This window comes from Pantherophis guttatus, chromosome 6 (genome assembly GCF_059756535.1).
Source record: "Pantherophis guttatus breed Tessera chromosome 6, ASM5975653v1, whole genome shotgun sequence".
Taxonomy (NCBI): Eukaryota; Metazoa; Chordata; class Lepidosauria; order Squamata; family Colubridae; genus Pantherophis; species Pantherophis guttatus.
The window spans coordinates 98,016,959-98,036,623 of NC_142068.1; the positions used below are offsets into that span (position 1 = coordinate 98,016,959).

The 19,665-nt window shown below is 38.8% G+C and overlaps 1 protein-coding gene across 24 annotated transcripts in view; it reads left to right on the plus strand.

The window, feature by feature from the left end:
* The window catches only part of CAMK2G (calcium/calmodulin dependent protein kinase II gamma), a 217,217-nt gene that overhangs the window by 180,446 nt on the left and 17,106 nt on the right, over nt 1-19,665 (plus strand). For 8 of the 24 annotated variants that reach the window (XM_034435301.3, XM_087872302.1, XM_034435310.3 and 5 more), the window contains 2 exons: nt 15,843-15,887; nt 17,003-17,051. In XM_034435301.3, coding sequence (XP_034291192.2) covers nt 15,843-15,887; nt 17,003-17,051 — 94 coding nt within the window. Of the gene's footprint in view, nt 1-6,694; nt 6,728-14,516; nt 14,586-15,842; nt 15,888-17,002; nt 17,052-19,665 lie in introns of all 24 variants that reach the window. The other 16 variants (XM_034435296.3, XM_034435304.3, XM_034435300.3 and 13 more) reach the window with 3 other exon arrangements.

Sequence of the window (19,665 nt, forward strand, 5' to 3'; positions counted from 1 at the left end):
ATATATAATTATTTGCATGCCACAGATGCCCTGCACTTCTGTGTGGAAATAAAATGAGAGCAAGAGATCTATAACATTGGATTAATAAAGCAATGTGCATTAATGCATCTCAGAGCTGTTTTACCAAAGATCTCACTCTTGATTATTTTTTCTGTTTCCTTTTCCAATGGGTATTTGTCTGCCTTTTAGAAAATTATGTTTACCATATTACCTTTATTTTTTGGAATAATTAGTTTCTTATTTTATATATGAGTTTCATATCCATGAAAACTGCTTTCAGATCAAATTATATTCTTTGATAATATTTTGGTCCTTTTATGTTTGTGGAAACTAACAGTCCTCAAGCAAGGAAACAAAATATAGCTCTGATTCTTGCATCTTATCCACTATTCTGTGAATATTACATCTTCTGTGAACTATTTTGTTTAGCTGTACAGTATATATATATATATATATATATATATATATATATCAGCTCCCCATTAAAATCCATTGCTGCATTTATCTATATTGCTATATTCTGTTAAAGACCACTAAAACATTTGCTTACTTTCCATTCCACATATTCACTGGATGGACAGAGAGAATTAAACCATGCAAGCTGAGCTCCCATGTCAGTGATTCTCTGATTTTCCTGTCGTCCCCCCCTTCCCCCCACCAATATATACATAGTGTGAACTAATACAACTAAGCAATATACTTAATATGTTTTTAATAATAATAATCAGATGACCAGGCTTCACTATTGCATGAAGGAGGCCTCTGTACAGAATACAAGGACTCCTTTAACACTAAAAGGGACGATCCTGTTCCTCTCTCATGTGTTCAGTGGAACATTAGAGAATGGGTATTAGCACTTCTACTTACTGCTTTATTGTTGTTTTTCCAATTTCCCACTCATCATAAATATTTCTTTAGGCATTAAATATGAATCACACTATGATTCTTCGTTAATTGTTTCAGCAAAAAAATGATGCACCTGATATTCTGCCTGTAATAATTTTGCTGTTGGGAGGGAGGAAGAATGTCTCTACTGTTCTCAAAACTCCTAAATTAACAAGATAGATTGCCTCTAAACACTTCCCTATTGACTGCCCTCACTTAAGAAGTTGTGGGGATTTGTTTCCATTTCGTTGATTGTCAGATTCTCTTTGGAGGTCTTTCAGAACTGGATCAGAGAGAATATGCTTAAAGGAGGGTGAGCTGTAGGTCAGTGGAAAAAATAACTAAGAGAGAATTTATACTCGGTAGAGATTCTCAATCATCCAGGTCAAGAGCGTTCCAAAGGTGCTTTCCAAAACGTTTGTAAACATTTCACTTTTCATTTGCCTTTTGAAAAGCACCTGTGGGACCTCAGTGACAAAGTGAGTGTAGCCTTTTCTTCTCCACGTGGGGAACTCAAAATGTTCCTCCTGGTCCAATTCACAGCCCATTTATGTATGCAAAACAGAATTTTTCTTTTTCCCCCCTTTCTGCTTTGCTTTCCCAAAAGTCTTCATTTTTAAAAGCAATGGCCTCAAGCGCCTTGTCAGAATATTCAGGCAACAATGATGCACAATTGATGGGCTCCAATGGTTCATGTCCATCTTGATGGTCCTTCACTTTCAAGGATTTTGCCCTCCCTAGATCCTCATCAACTAATAAGAAATATAGGCTGAAGTATTTCTACCATTGCGTGTTGTTTTCTTCCATATTACTCAGTTACTCTGATATTTCTGAGCTAAGCTCATCTTAATATGTTCAAGCTAAGGGGAATGTTGTTACGTGCTCTGACCAGTTTCAAACCTCAAAACATTTGGTCCTAAAATTAATCAAAGGGATAGGCTCTCCTACAGCTCCTGGCTAATGATAACACAGACATTATGTGGTGGTTGAATTCCAACTCTAAATATTTGTTTTCCATATTGTCCTGAACCCCAGTCATTTCAGTGGAGTCTGTTAGTTTGCCTGTAATCTTACAGTAAAATACAAATAATCATTTAAGCCAGCTGAAGATAAGTGGAATAACTGTTCTTTATCTGTAACCTTTTGTAGTTTAAGTCCAGATTTTATAATTAGTCATTTCTTAAATGCCCTTTGTGACTTGGGCTTGTCTAAGACACTGTGTTTCCCCAGTATTTTTGCCCATTTGACCTGGACCAGCAGCTCCACCTCCATTGTGAGATTTAATGGAAAAGGGAGTTCTCTGGTGTTGGGAGAACTAACTTCCTTTGGAACAAGCTGACCCCTGAGGCAATTGCGGCTCTCCCTCTCATGGCTTGCAAAATGTTACTGAAGGCCTCTGAGAATTGATCACTACAAAATTCCCAACACCCCAAATCATGTATTATTAATGTCCGTTTTATTACAAAAGGTATTATTTGATTGTATTATTTTTTATTAACCTAATTTTCTTTAAATTTATGTAGCAGTCCATCTCATGTTCATGACTGCAGCTGACCATTAAAACAGAATAAAAACCAAGCAATAACTATAAACATATTTTATATTCTAGGAGATTGATAATAATCTCCTAGAATTAGTAGGTAGTAGGTAGTAATTAGGTAGTAATTTAGTGCGGGAGCACTTATATGAGGTTCCGATGGCATCATAAGGGGATGCACCTACCTCTGATAAAAAGGGAGAATAAAAAATAGGGACTTATTACTCCTTGTATCTTTTAGATTTTCCAAGCTTACATAAAATATGCCTTCCAGCTTTTTGTCCTGTAGCTCTATTTGCTACAGGACAAAAGTAAAAAAAAAAAAAAAAGTACTTTAGCCAAATTCCAATTCAGATCAGAAAAAAATCCTTTTATTCTTTCTTTTGCAGCAAATACATATTTCTCATCATTTCTTCTTGAAATTTAGTTCACGGATTGTGATGCTTAATGTAGGCAATGGTGTGTGCTGCTCAGAGCTCTTGAAAAAAAGATCTAATTCTAACGCAGTACATTCTCAAGAGAAAATACTGCAAGTGAAGTAGGACAAACTTAAGTCTTGCTTTGTTTACCCAAAAGCACTTAAAGTTTATGCATTGTATTTGTAATACTTTCTGATAAACTTCAGATTGAAACTCCAGTAAAATAACTTTGTATTCCCAAGGCTGTCTAAGCTTTTGGCATGTAAGAGCCATACTGCATGCCTTCCAGTAATGAAAGAAGCACATTTATCTTGTACTCAAAGCAACTCTAAATGTGGTTGCAAATCTTTGCAAAAAATGAAAAAGCTGCTTGGAAGCTTCAAAATATTATGCATATAATCAACATGGAATAAAAACACTGAAGATACCATGGTACCAAAGGCAAAGTGTCAGCAAAAAGAAGTTACAGTTATCTAGAAATACAATGGTTAATGTATGTGGGAGATTTAAAATATCTTCATGTACAGTAGCTCTTAAAAAATGATAACATAACGGGAGAACATTATTCAAATAAGAATTACCACTGCCAAGATTTTGTCTCTAGGGGTCTGTGGGTGAGTATGTTTCTTCTACTTTGCTCTAGAAGGCTTAATATGGAGCAGCAGGGAAAGGAAGTTATTTCAGATTATGTGGTAGAAGTGCAAATGGGGTGCAAATGGGTATATAACAGGATTTCTTCTAAGCAAAATTGAGAAGATGTTGCAGATTAGTATTAGTAGATTCTGAAAAAGGAAGAGAAAAGTGGCATGATTTGGGCGGATAGACTAACCATAACCTGGAGCTTGAATAAGTATGGCGCAGGACAGATTTAGGGAAGGAAACATCCTCCTCCTCATTATTGCATCATTGTAGAATAATTTCTGTCTCTACACAGTTCTTAAGGAATGGTCTTTCTTTTTTCTCTTGGTATTTCTCCTATTTTTCTCCCTGATTTCTCACGCAGGGCAAGAAAAGGAGAAACAGAGAAGCTCATAAAATCTAGCTTTATCAAATGAGATCTCTATTCCGTGTACTTTTCATTCATACCCAGTGCCTCCTTGTTGGGCATATATGCCATCAGTCCTGTCTGGCCCCTGTTTGCAATTATCTTTCATAAGTATTTGTCTTTCTATACAAGTATAACAGATAATAGAGTCATAGAATCATAGGGTGGGAAGGGACCTTGGAAGTCTTCTAGTCTAACTCTCTACCCAGACAAATAGTTGTTCAATCTTTTCTTGAAGATTTCCTGCAATGGAGCACCCACAACTCTGAGAGGCAAGCTGTTTCATTGTAATTGTTCTCACTATCAGGAAGTTTCTCCTTAGTTCCAGGTTGGATCTTCCTCTGACATCTTCCTCTGGTATAAAAATATAATCTATAAAAATAAATCAATAAATCATGTCACCCCTAATCCTTCTCTTCATTAGGCTAGACCACGGGTGTCAAACTCGGCGCGTGACATTGCTATCACATGATGTATCACAATGTTTTTTCACAGAGCTGGAGTGGGTGTGGTCTACGCGTGATGCATCCGGCCCACAGGCCACCAATTTGATACCCCTGTGCTAGACATACCTAGTTCTCTCAATTGTTCATTATATGGTTGAGCCTCTAGATTCCTTATCATCTTATCACTTATGAAGATGTTGAACATCACTGGGCCCAAGATAGAACCTTGAGGAACCCCTTTGCATTCTTCCCTCCATGTAAATGTAGTTCCATTAAGGATTACATGCTGAGTGCAGTTGGTCAGTCAGTTGCGAATCCAACTGATGATAGTACTATCTATTCCACATTGTTCTATCTTACCAATAAGTAGGCCGTGGCCTACTTCGTCAAATGCCTTATTGAAATCTAAATAGATTATATCTATGGCATTTCCCTGATCCACTAATTTAGTTACTTTATCAAAGAAGGGCATAAGATTTGTCTGGCATGACCTGTTTTTAACAAACTCGTGCTGGTTTCTAGTGATTGTTTTGTTCATTTCTAGGAGTTTACAAATTTGCAGCTTGATCATCTTTTCTAGGATTTTCACAGGTATTGATGGTAAGATGGATCCCTTTTTCCTCTATCTTGAAGATTGGAATCATGTAGCTCTTTTCCAGTCCTACACTTCCCCCTTGCCCTTGCTTCAGGAGCTCTGAAAGATTTTGTTCAGTGGTCCTGAGATCACATCTTCCAGCTCTTTCAGTACCCTGGGTTGTAAACTATCTGATTTTGGTGTTTTGAATTTGTCAAAGTGGCTAGGTGGTTGGTTTGTTTTTAACCTATTTTGATCTGCATGCCTGTTCTGTGTCTCATTGTGCTGCTTTTGATAGGTTGGGCTATTTTTTTCTTTTTGCGTAAAGACAGGTGCAAAGGAGGAATTAAGCAGGTCTACTTTCTCCCTCCTGCCCATCACCTTCTTGCTAGCTTCTTCCATTAGTATACATCATTTCCTTAATTTTTTCTTGTTCTTTACATATTGAAATAAACTTTGTTATTTTCAGCATGTGTTGTAAATCTTAGTTCATTCTGAGCCTTAGCCTTCCTGGCTGCACTTCTGCAAACTCAGGCTATTTGCTGGTATTCTGCTTTAGTTACATTTCTGTTTCCATTTTTTATACTTATCCTTCTTTCCCCTCAGTTTGTCAGAGAGTTCTTTGTGCAATCATGCTGGTCTCATTTGGTGTCTCTTATTTTTCTTTTTCTGTGGTATTGTTTTTGTTTGGGCCTTTAGTATTTTTTTTCCCAGAGTTTCCCATGCATCCTGATCTGTTTTTCCTTCTAGGATTTCCATCCATGGAATCCTTCCTAATCTTCGTCTTTGTTTGTTGAAGTCAGCTCTCTTAAAAGTCTAAAACATTAGTCTGACTTCATTCAGTTGCCAGTGCTTGCATTATAGTGAATTCTAATATGACATGCTCACTTTCCTCCAAAGTTCCTATAACATCTACTCTTTCAGGCATTTCATCTCTGTTAGTTAGGATTAAGTCCAGTATAGCTGACCCTCTAGCTCCCACCTCCACCTACAGGGTGACAAAGTTGTCAACTAGGCACATCAGAAACTTGTTCAATCTCCTACTCGCTGCAGGGTTTTACTACAGTGGTGTGTTTCCTGCACACCTCAGCTAACTAATTAATAAAATTAGTTAGAATTAGTAATAGCTATTTTATTACTGAAGAGTAGTGGCTAAATGTAAAATGCTGAATGGATCTTTTTCACATAGTCTCACCCTTTCTAGATCTGTGTATAGGTTTGTGTTTATCTTGGAATTATAAAACAAACTCATAATTGACACTACAGACACCTTCTCAGTCATTGCAATAATCAAGCCTACCTCATTTGAGTGAGACGATACATGATTGCTATATACCTGTCAGGGACTAGTCACTTGAAAGTAGAAGATTCAAAATTCCGTAGGTCAAATATTAGTGTTCATGAATCAGTACAATAAAAACATTTTTATAGGTAGATGTTGAATAAAATACTTTTTGATGGACATTGTATCATCTTAATAATTTGTCAGTAAATAACTCTCCCGACAATTGGACACAAATTGAAAAACAATGTGGTTTCAGCCTCTCCTGTGTCACACTGACTATATTGTCTGCCATTTTGCTACGCTTGGAATTTTTTATATCCAGGTTTCTAGTACTATTATATAACTGCTGGCTTTCATGAGCTCATATTTGTGGCATTCAGTTCCTTTCTTAAAGGAACATGATTGGCAGCAGGGCTCTGCTGATGCATAAGTGCCAACATTTTCTTTGCTTCTCTTCTCATCTCTTCTTTCCTTCTCTTTCCTCCTTTCAATGGTGTGCCCAGAAAAGGAAGTCAAGCTCCAGCGTACATTTGATGGTGAGCTCCTCCCATAAACTGCCTGTAACCCTGTTTAACCACCATTCTCATGCCATGCACGTCCAGCTTGTGCTCATCACCTCACATAGCATGTCTGGGCAAGGGGAGGCGGTTGGTTGAATGGAGAGACATCTTGCACTTCAAAAAGCTCATGTTCCCACAAAGAGTGGGTACCGAGTAAGAAACAGTCTCCCACATGCTATTACTCTGCCTGCTCTTTGGTGTCAAGGCTGTTTTGTTGCAGAAATGCTGTAATGGGCAGTGCTCGTTGAAACATCCTTATTGGTAAATTACCCTGCTCCAGTTTGAACAGTCTTTTCTCGTATGTGGGTGTAGCATTATTGGAAGTTCGCAGGTACCATCCACTACTCTTCCAAGAATTTTAAACAAACATCTTGTGGAATTCAACCATTTTCATATCTCTCTTCTTCTTCTTTCCCATCAAATTTCAAAATTATAAGGTTGGCATTAATACCAACATTAGTTGGCATTAATCAAAGTTCATCATTCTTCCCATTCATTTTTTCCTTCATGTGAATGTGTGTTTTCCCTGGGATGTGTTGGATATGTAATACAATCAGATGTGAAGGGACAAATCCTTTATTCTATGTCATTTGTGATGCTGAAGCCTCTTTGAGGCTCAATTTGGATGAAATCAACATTGTTGCTTTGTGTTAGCTGAGTATTTTGAATCCTTGCAAGATAGCAGGTGTTTTAAAACAAGCCACATCCAACAGTGGACTATTTCAAGAGAAAGTCATTCTCAGTCTGTATTTATCATCCAGCTTTACTTAATGATGGCAAAGCAAAATACCTTTTATCAATGAAGATTTTTTGGTGATCTTATGTGATTATTTTGATCTCCCTTTTTTTTCTTATGCACCTTTTTGATATATCAGAAATGTCAGGTATGTCTGATATGACACAATACCTGATGTTGAAGCCTAAATGACATGTTGGGTTAGCACTTAACTAAACACTCTCCTAGCAGAAAGGCAAGACAGGGTATTATAATTCCCAGTTGGTCTTTACTTTAGAGATGCAGCCCTTGAGAATGATTCTCAGTCCCTGAAATCCTGGATGTCTTTACTCTAAGAAGTGCTAATAATTTTTCTCACTCTCAACATCAGAATAGGAAAAAAATCTGGTTAAAGGTGAATTCAAGAATGAAAACACACATCACTTTAAAGGAACTATCATAAAGTTCCTTTAAAGGAAGAATCATAAAGTTCAAAATGAGAGCTGGGGCATTAAGAATGCCAACTGTCTCATTAAGAAAGAGTCTCTCTTTCGTGAGAAGTTGAAATTGATTGAGTGAAACATGGTGGAGAAATGTGATGGGAGCTGGGCTGGGGCAACTGCATGCATGCCCACAGAGAGGGCTCTGTGTGCCACATCTGTTACGTGTGCCATAGGTTCACCATCATGGACCTATGACGTGGCATTTCAGGACAAGATTTGAAGGCTGTATGTGTTCATTATAGGCAAATTACTAGCCCAAGGCTGGATCAAATACAGAGCATTTGCTCTCCATCTGTGTATAGAGAAGCAGTGCTATCCTGAACTGCATTCATATGCCTTTTCTTTGTCAAGGAAGGGTACTTAATGGCTTGTTTTGCTAAATGCCTGACAGAAAATATGGGCAGCATATTTTTTGTTCCTTTTATTGGCACTAACTAAATCTGGTCATATTGTTAAAAACTCTGCATGGTAAACATACCTGACAAGGCAGAATGTTATATCCTTTCCTACCAGATCTTTCTAATATGACAGTGGAATTTAGAACAAATGACATAAGTATTGGTGATACACATAATTCTTGACAGAATTGAGAGTGCAATCTTGGTAGAAATATAGCCACCAAAAATACTTTGCATTGTGCACAGTATCTTGCATCATGCTACCTATTTTTATTATGAAATGTCTGCAAGGAAACAACCAAGCTCAGAGAGCACCAAGGACCCCACAAAAGTATCTTCTATCACATTTTGTAAGATTTATTCCATTTTATAGCAGTGAGTCATAGTGGAATCAGCTGTAACAATTGAGTTGCTCAGATGGAATCCTGGGCATATTTTTAATCTTTTAGTGACAGCTTACCAATAAAGTGTATTTGGGAGACCTTTATGACTTGGCGCAGCTGAGCATTGCGGCTTTAAGGGGTTAAGATGCTTAGGCATGAAGATTAATTAAGTTAAGATGTTTTACTAGCTTCACACAGGGATGATCACATTTCACACTTGCTTTGTCTATTTTGTGTTTCGACTAAAACCTTGAAGGCACAGAAGGCATGCATTTAGATGAAAAGAATTCTATGTCCAGGAATTTATTTAGAGTACCAGGAATGAATAGAATTCATAGCCATTTTGACAGGCACTCTCAAAAAGTTTTGATGAGCTGTTCATTACATATTTGGGGTAAGTTGAAACCTACTTTTTCCTGTTAAATGTTTGGGTGACAGAATAATTTGCCAATCTGTTGCAAATCATCTAGAGATCTGTCACTAGAGTCATAGCTATTGTCTCTACACAATAAAGCAGCAGGTTGCACTTTAAATAGGATCTGAATAAGGTTACCTTTAATCTTTTTGCTTTTAGGTTTTCTGAATACAAACTTCTCAGTACTAACAGAAATCATCTTACAGCCTGAAACGTCTTAAAGATCTTGATCTTTCCACAGCTATTGCTTTCTACCAGGAGGTTTGAATTAAGGATACAGTCTTGTAAATTACATATCTTTCACAAGACTAGGATATAAAACAATCAGGCATCAGTTTTGTGCCCACTGGTAAAAATATCAATAGGATGAGAATGATAAATGGATTCTCAGACTTTCTCTCCTTTTAATGATAGAGGAATCTCTTTTGGCCCTATGCTGTTGGCATTACTGCCTAGCATTCATGTTTCCATTTGTTGTATAGGTAGTCTTTGACTTGCAACCACCATGGAGCCCAAAATTTCTGTTGCTAAGCAACCTGGTTGTTAAATGAGTTTCACCCCATTTTATGACCTTTCTTGCCATCATTAATTGAATCTCTGCAATTGTTAAGTTAATAACATGATTGTTAAACGGGCCTGGTGGCTCAGCAGACTGATAGCATTGTGATTAACACCAGCTGTCTGCAATTACTGTAAGTTCGAATCTCACCAGGCTCAAGGTTGACTCAGCCTTCCATCCTTTCTAAGGTAGGTAAAATGAGGACCCAGTTTGTGGGGGCAATAAGCTGACTTTGTATAAATATACAAAAGGATGAAGGCTATTGCTTAATGCATTGTAAGCCGCCCTGAGTCTCCGGAGAAGGGCGGCATATAAATCAAATTTTTTTAAAAAAATCTTTTTCTTTCAAGCTCCTTGTCATTCTAGCATCTCCCATCTGGACTCACTATTTTGTAAATACAATGGGATCAATGCAGAATAAAGACTTCTTAAATACTGTTTTGCGTGCAATCATGCTTTTTAAATCCCCAAGCTTACTTTGATTTTTTTTCTTTTTACATTTGATTTTCCAACACTCTCTAAGACAAAAAATGGAGGATGCTACTTTATTGAGATTAGAGAAGGAAGAGGGGGCCTTGTAACCAAGCCAGCCAAGGACAAGAGATGCAGAATTTTATTTTGGATAGGGCATAAAGGGATATAGGATTTCTGTGTTCATAGACACATCCGTTCCTTCATTCAATCTGTATAGAAAGACTCCCTTTCAGACCAGTTTGGAGGTATGCAATGTAGCTCACTTATCATATGAAAACCTGCCACAGGGCTCATTCTCTCCTTCAGACCCTCCCACATTTTGAAGGTTCCCTGAATGCAGGCAAAAAAATTGGACCTCCTTTTTATATCTGTGTCAGGAATTCTGACACATTGTGATACCACATCTTCTAAAGGTGATAAATGAATTTGTTTCGATTTCATCCCTACTCATGGTTAATGTTGGGGGGAAAATACAGTAAATCTGGCATTTGCTTTTAATAATTACATTTGAATTTGTGTGTCCTGTGAAACAAAGCTAGAACTTTGAGTTTATGAAGCAAAACTATTAAAAATACTATTAACGTAATGAAGTTTGCTAACATACATTTCTACATACATTTCAGAGACAACTGATGCATTATTGCTTACCATTTCAGCAGAGTTGCAGGGGATATTTTCACAAGAAGCTGAATGAAGCTATCTATAGTCAATGTCCAATCAAATCTTTGTTACATCTAAGGCCTGCAAAAGTGGCCTGTGTCAGTGAATCATCTGTATCAGTTAATAGATTGTTGTGTTGTGGCCCGCCAGCGGCCTGCGTGGATCGTGGCTGATCCCGACGACAAGGAGGCTGGTGTGGTGTCGTGCCAGCAGCCTGCGCAGTTGGCGCTTGTGTCAGACAGTGAGGAGGCTGAAGAGGATGTGGTGCCAGAGGCAGAGACTCAGCCAGGGCCTTCAGAAGCTCCAGAGGCTCCTTCAAGTGGAGAGAGCGAAGTGGAGGAGCCTCTTCTCAATGCTTGAGCACGCAGGGCTGCCAAAAGGCAGGAGTGGCTACTCAGGAGGAGGAGGTCTCCTCGAGAGTAAGGCTTGAGGATAATTGGCCACTCCCTTAGCCTATTTAAGTCACACACCGTTAGTAAATTTCTTGCTAGAAACAACTTGTAATTATCATCAGAGCATTTTTGGAAAAGTCTTATCGTATCTTGTTTTCTGGGCTGGTTGCCAACCTTTGCCGGACTTTGGTTTATTCTTGCTACTTAATAAATTTGATAAGGACCATTGGTGTGTGTCAATATCCTCGGGAATCTGGAGCTAGGGCAGAACATGTTGCATGATCAGTAGATGTTAATATAACCTGCAGGAAAAAAATAGTTTTGTTCAGTCCAGTTGTGCTAACTCTCCCCTCCAAATATTTTAAATATATTAAAGCTGCCATCAAAGCAAATCATAAAAACATTATCAATGTAACAATGGATTTTAATGGATATAGTAGTCCAGGATGACTGGGTCAAGGAACGGCCTTTTGAGGAGGGGTAGTACTACTGCCTAAGGAAGGTCTTGGATCATACCCAGCCCCTGGTCTTTCTTTGGGAGCTCGTACTCAGAACAGGTTGTGATCAAGCCCACAGGTGGTAGAGCATACTTTTTGAGAAGTTGTGATGCATTCCAACATAAGTGATGATGGTAAAAAGTATGCAAAGATACCAATATTTGAAAATAGCATAAATCTGTGAACTTATTCAAGCACACACACATGCACACTGTTGCACTTTATATTCTTCCTAAGCCCTGTCATTTTTATTGTATGTCCATTAGAGTAGCAGCAGTTGCAGTAACAACAGGCTATAGTAGTAGGACTGGATTTTGAGATAAAGAGAAAGTAACAACATGCAACAAAATTTTTTAAAAAATACAGAAGATTGAAAGAGTATAACATGTTAAGAACCAGCAAATTGTTGGATGGAGCATTTGGTCAACAAACTGGCATTCCTGCAGATCAGGACCAATCCACTATCATCACTACTTCTGATTATCCTTGTTATTTGCCTGCCATATTATGGAATCACCACATAACGGTGAACTCTTTACTTTTATCTCATTCTGTGATGTTTTCCCAATAATCATCCTGTATTGGGGAAAAGGACTCGGGAGTTGGAGGGGCCTCCTTCACTGTCGCTTTTACTTCCTTGGTTAGAATTCAGCCTAAAAGGAAAGGAGCTAGCTAGCGGCCTACTGATAGGTTACAATCCAGCTGTGCTCTTAGAATCTGTTCCCAAGCTATTTCCTTTTCCTCATTTCTATCTCCAGGTCTTGGTCTTAACACCAAACTACAAATAAAGGCAGCAGTAGTTTTTTTTTTTTTTTTTAAATCTCTCAGATATTCTCAATATGTGTAGAAAAAGAACAAGGTGTCCTTGCTCTCCATAATAGCCCTTCAAAACTTCTCTCCAGGGCTTCCCTCAACGGTGGCTCCTTTTGGGGTGAACGGATGCAGTTTGGGGCAGAGGCATCTTGGCTAGGAAAGCTGAACGAGCAACTCTGCCCAAGATACCAGGAGTCAACTTGGGAGCCCTGAGGCACGATTAATTAAGGAGGGAGGCATGGACCAAGTGTGGTGTCCTGACTTGTTCGAGGGAGGGCTGGCACTAACATCCAGGTAGAGTTCATTTCCAGAACCAATTCCAAGGACCTAATTCTAGGAAAGAGGCCTTTTTTAGGTTTGCTTCTTCAAGGAGAGGCAGGTATTTGGAATGCTTGCAGGTTCATCGGCAGCAATTTGAGAGGTCAGATCCCACGGATTCTCTGTCCTCTGAGTTCTTTTCTTAATACTGAAGGAACAAAAGTGTTTATTTTCTGTAGGTAGTTCTTGCTTAACAACTATTTGTTTAGAGACCATTCAAAACCATGACAGTATTGAACAAATATTAGTTATGATTAGTCCTTGAAGCTGTGGCCATCGTAGTGCCCTCAGAATCAAAATGCTGGTGCAGGTAGCCCACCTGATTGTACAACTGCCCCCACTCGTTTATGGACCCTGCCCACTGCTGGCCTTCACTGTCTTCTTCCTCTGGTGCTGCTGAAGCAGGCCTGGCTGGGGTCGTTACTGGCCCTTAGTAGTGGAGTGCAGGCAGTCAAAAGGGCAGAGATGGGGGGGGAGGCGGAAAGATAGGCGGGGGAGTTGAAGCAGAGGCAAGCACAGCAAAGTGGGAGAGCCTCATTTGGGAAAGGGAGCCTGCTGGGCCTAGCTGGGGAGGAGCCATCAGTTTGCAGGGAAGGAGAAGCAGGCATAAGGCCTCACCAACAGCCCCAATGAGGACTAGTGGAACTGCTGTTGTTAAGCAGTGTGGCTGCATGACGTTTCGCCTAATGACCATTTCCTCTGGGGTGAAAATTCTGGTCCTAATTAGGGGTGTTTAAGTGAGGACTAACTGTAGAGGGTATCATTTTTCTGTTTTACATTATTGCTATTCACAGCACTGCTCTTAAATATTTGAGAAATTCATAACAATATTGTTTTTTATGTCACTGTATATGAAAAGCTTTAAAATGGGAGTTGGGCTTGGTACCTCTTGAAATGTACAGTTGCAAAGAAGAAGATCTGGAAGAACCTTGATTCTGTCAGAGCCGCCCCCACCCCCACTTTGGCCCATCTCCCAAAAAGAGCATGATGCTGTGTCCAGATTCTTTTTTTTGCCTGTTACATTTTACTTAGAGGGTGTTATTTTGTCATGCCTTTATTATAGGTATTGTAAGGAGCTGTTTGTGATTCCTGGGTAATCCAGCCTTCGATGGGGCTAGAACCACTTAGTTCTACTGAATGCCACAGGCTTTCAGGCCTGGTTACAGGCTGGTGCAATGCAAATTTATTCTGTAACTTTCAGCTGAGCAGTGAAACCTCCCTTTTCCGTATTAAGTCCTACAGGTGAACTGAAGGTGCCTTGGCTCACTTGCTAACTCCTTCTTAGAAAGTGCACATCTGGATCTGCCCAGCTGACTGCGCTTCATCTAAATATGTTCCTTTCTCTTAATGACTTCACCCATTGGTTGATTTAAGTCTGTCTGTGGCACTCATTTTCCTCCATAGACTTTGGGCCATTTTCCATCTCCTGCTCCTTTTCCCCATCCTGTCTAACTTTCTGGCGTTATCTGTGGGAGGTGATAAATAAAGCAATGCTTGTTATCGTCCTCCAGCTCTCTTCTCTCATAGAGTTGATTGGGGAAGGGACTGAACTAATTTTTAGCAATCAATGTCATGTTGTTATGATTACTGCCCAAGGAGGGCAGAGCTAAAACTAAACCATCTGTTTTTCTGTCTTAGCCACAGACCAACAACAAAGCCAGTGTAGTAAGCCCAGCAAAAGAAACGCCCCCAGTGCAGATGTCCATGGTATCTTTCCCAACCATTTCTTTCTCCTTGCTTCATTTTTGGTCCTTACCCTTGGCCAGAATGCTGCCTGTGTTGCTCTTTTGTTTTGGCTTAGTTCTGTCTGCACTCCCAAACGTTATCCCAACTTCCTTGCCAGTTGGAGGTGCAAAGTGCTCTGGTGTCTGTATGTGGGTCCTGCAGACTGAAGGAGGCTGCAGCAGAGTGGCCATCAGCATCCAGTCTCCAAGGAAGGAAGGAATGGAAAACTCTTCTGTGGTCTGATTTGCACAGGGTTTTTCGCTACTCCCCACTAACACTCTTGCCGAGTGCCACCCATTCCATAAGGCAGCGGAAAGGCCCTTCTGCCAGTTGTCCTTGAAAATTGAGTGGTAGCCTTATGCGGTATCTGATGGGGAAACGTGAGGGCACTATGGCCCTGAGTCATACTGCTGACGAGGGGGCACCAAAGGGCCCCTGGGGAACAAAACTGGATAAGGACAAGCCTCTCCATAATAATTCAGGAATGAGGGCCAGTATAAGAACTTAGTGGGATTCTTAGAGACTGGATAGTTGCTTTTCATTCTCTGTAATGCTTTTTTCCCCTCTGGGGATATTTCATAATTTGAATTCCCACATACACAGTGTATCCCATAATGCACTGGCTTTAAAAGAGTTGCTTGTAAGTTGCTTAGCTATCTTCTTCTCTTTGTATTGAAGTCATCCCATCTTGGCAACTCCATTTGGATCAAACATGAGATTTTGCCTGTTCTCTGTGTAGTTCTCTGCTGTAGCATATACGGGTGCCTTTGTCGCCCATTGCGTGGGAAATTATGAATGTCCCTGTAGAGAGAGAAATAATGCCAAGAAGCTCTGTGGGGAAGACATGGAGACAAAGCCATATGTTCAGCCTCTTTATTCTGAGTGAAATTTTAAGTGGACATTTTCTTTTATTTAATGAATTACAATAGTTTGCCCAAACTTTTTTTTTCATAGCTGTAATGAGCTTTCAGATGAAATGTATAGATTTTTAGAATATGGAGAAATACACGTGTCTTTGTCTCCTAGGAAATGTAGGTATTAGTGAATCTTTTTGAAGAACTTTTGGGCTCTCCAAGGGAGTGGTCTGTGTCTATCTGTTATCCGCTCACACCATCCTCAGATAGAAATCTTGCGCTTTGTTCTTGTTTGTTATTTTGCTTTCCCAACAGATACTGCACAGAGAAGGAAACATGCTTTGAACTAGAATCTGATTCTTTATTTCTGTCCTCTTTCAATTAGGAACCACAAACTACGGTTGTCCACAATGCTAATGATGGCATAAAGGTAAGGTGAGGTTCACAAAAGACCTCCATAATTCCAAACTGGCCTCTTCCTTATCCTTTGAAATTGCATGCGTTACATAGGATTTACATTAGCCAAAGTTATATTTAATTAATTGTATAAACCTGCTAGAAGAGATGGTCAGCAAGTTTTCCCCAAGTCCTATGATGTCTAACTGGCTTGCCTCATTTATTAGATAGCTGGCATTTTTTAAAATCCATTTTATTTTGAAATATAACTATATTTATGGCTGATTTGAACATTTTATTCAGAGATTTCTCCTTGTCTTTTTTGATAAAGAAAATATAATACAAACAAATTCAAAACTTATTGAACATTTTCTCATACTACATTTTGATGCTTGGCACAACTTTTCCTACAAATTACAAATTAGGTGTGGTGTTTCTCATCATTTGCAGTTTCAATATAATTCCTGACCATGTTTTCTTTTATTATTGTAAGCTTTCTTTTAATTGTGAACTTTGTTCCATTTGAGCCTGAGAGTTATCTCATATAAAAGCCTGTAGTAGGAATTTTTTTAAGATATCAAAATCTACAACATACTACTGCAGTTAGTTCCTGACTTTGAACCACAACTGGACCAGAATTTATGTTGTTAAGCAAGGCAGCTCTTAAGTGAGTCATACCCAATTTAACCATCTTTTTCCATAGGTTGTAATCATTGCACAATTGTTAAGCCAACCCAGCATCCCTCATCGATTTTGCTTATAAGAAAGCTGGCTGGGAGTTATTTAGTCATTGTGTGAGTCATACAGTTTGACCACTATGAAGAAAGCCCTGTGCCAGGCAGGGATCACTAGATTTTACTTCATGTAAAAAAAGAATAAATATATCCAGAAAATTTCAGAGTATAGAAGATTACCGAAGACATTCCATAATTTATCTGTAATTTAAACAATACTGTGGCTTGGAGATGTTGAGAGGCCATTGTAATGAGGAAAGGAACAATAAAACATTAGTTGTGGAATTTCAAAATAGTATTTAGAGTAAGACTGCATCAAATGACTGAAAGTTATCAAATGTCCATTTTTCCTTCTTGTCTGCTTTTCTTGAAGAAGTCTGCTTGCCTTGTGAATACTGATGTTTCTATCTTGCAGGGTTCTACAGAGAGCTGCAATACCACAACTGAAGATGAAGATTTGAAAGGTACATACAGCTTAATAGCAAACAGAGAAGAGATGGCAGGGTCATTGGCAAAGCAGCTTTTTTCCATGTCAGCTTCTGTGCATAAAAAAGTTGATTGACCCCCTTTAAAGGAATAAGAGTTATTGTAATTCTTGTCTTCTGGATTTGCTGGTCTACTGACTGGGCATATTATTATTGTGGTTGGTTGCACAGTCAGCCAGATGTTTAAACTGGATTTGACATTTTTATATTCCTATTGAGTCCTTCCCAAGAACCTGGGATATTACTGTTATTTATTAAATTTACACACCGCCTGACTCCCAGCAACTCTGGATGCTTTACAGTTGTTAAAGACATTTAACACAAAAGCACAGGAGGCAAAAGAACAGTGATGGTTAAGAAAACACACACATATATATTTCTGTATGTATGTAAACAACCTCATCATTGTTCTCATTTCTAATATTTAACCATTTAGGAATCTTATTGAATCTTCCTAGTAGTTTCCGGGAAAACAGATTTGAAGTATTTCTATGCAATGTGCAAAAATTACAAGATGAACTATTCATAGTTCAAGTTGCCACAGTAGGCAAACATTAATTTTCATTATTTACAGCATGTCATAATGAGTCCTTTAAACTGACCTCAATTTACTGACTAGAATCGAAGGAGGAGAGTACTTGCATTGTTGTGTGTGGATGTGATGTTTCTGGAAAGTTCTTATATCAAACCTTTCCTGCTTATCTGTCAAGGCAGGCCCCTCACTTGTGGAATCACATCTCCAATCCTATCTCCAATGCAAAAATCTGGATGACCACAGGGTGGCAGCAATAGGGTCATAAAAGTGCAAATGCATTGCTGCCATCTAGTGGGTAACTAGGTTGTACCAATTGCACTGTTTGCCTTGTTCTCCCTTGTCTTTTGAAAAAGTGGTAGGGTGGGGAGTAGGCAGAATCCTGGGAAAGCAGCATCAAAGCTCGTAATATTTTACAGGACACTCCAAGTGACCAAAATCCTTTATTTGTGAAACAGAAAACTAGATTGAGGGTCAGCCTGTTTTGAACAAGGTGCACGCCTCCTGAAACAACAGCGTTGAAACACACCTGGGAGTCGTTATCTACATTACTCATTTCTGACAGTACTTACCTATACTTTGGTTCCCGTATGTCTTGAGCACTGTAATGTACTCAATGTAATGTACATTAGACTGTACAGCTACATTAGTAAAGTCACAATAAGTGGTCATATTATTATATGATAATTTCACTGGGTATAACGAAGGTGTTATTACTATTTTTAAGGAGAAAAATGATTTATGGGAGGCCTGTCACAGGAGCCGTTTCTCCCCTTATGAAGCGTCTGTGGTGGTGGAAGGCAGTGTTACCGCAGTTGGGGAAGCATCGTCTTCACATTGTATTTGTGCCTCTCTGTAAAATAATTAAAAATGAGACCTAAGCTGAGACAATTTCTTAGTTTCACTTTACATAATTATCAAAAGGCACTATGTTTGATCTTTCAAGGCTTTTTACTTCATGAACTTAAACAGGAAACTCCCAAGCCTCAGAATCAAAAAAGTGAAGTGATCCTTGAATTTGTTTGACCAACTTCTAACCTAACTAAACATAATTTATCAAAGCCAGTTTCTATACCGTCAATCTTTTGTTTCTGCCTCCAGAAACATATAACCACTAAACCAGTATTTATTTGGTTGGCAACTTTAAGATGCGTGGACTTGATGTCTGCACAGGCTGAAGTAATACAAAACGGTTCTGTTATTTAAAGACATTTCCTTGGACTTGGCGAGATAAAGCATAGCTTTCTTGAGTCAACAGAAAAATCTTCCCGGCTATGCTTTGCACACTAGCCATTACATCTGGACAGATTGCCAAAAGTCAGTAAATATATTCTTGTTCTTGTCTGGTTTTGCAGCCATCAAAGTGTATATATGGATAGCAAAGTGAGAAAACAGTTTTCTAATTTAAAAAGTGGTATAGTATTTGGCTGTCATTCTGTAGAGATTTCCACATTTTTGGTGAGTCTACCTTGATTAGCTGAAGTAGATACTAAGAGTTGTTAGAAGGAATGAAAGGGACCAGAGATACATGAAAACCTGTTTGGTCAATCTGCTTTCTCAGTCAGACAGTCCCAAATGTTGCAGTTGTGAAGACAGGAGGTTGTTTGCTTGCATGAAAATGAGGTGGGAAAAGCACGGAGAGTTGCTAGTGGGCACTTAGTATTTTTCTGTCTTAAGCATATAATCGAATTAGAAGAGTAGTGTTATGCTTGCTGCATTTGTAACTCACTTTTCTTCCATGACACTCAAAGTAGCCTTGATCAGATCCCCAACCTACTGAAGTTAAGTCGAATTGCTCACTCAAAAATTGTTATATAAGATCTGGCCTTCTTACAATGCCCTCTCCAACCTGTGATTGGTTTAATAAGAAAATATTGATTTGGGGACAAGATCTGACATTTTCCTTGGTGAAATTGGCATTTTTAAAAATTCCAAATAATTGCAATGTCTTTTGTTTCCTCCTAAATGCCTGGAAATTATGCTCCTGGGTCAGACAAACTTCTTCCTGCAGTATAGTTTTGATTGTAACATGAAATCCGTGGAATATTTTATTCTCCACCT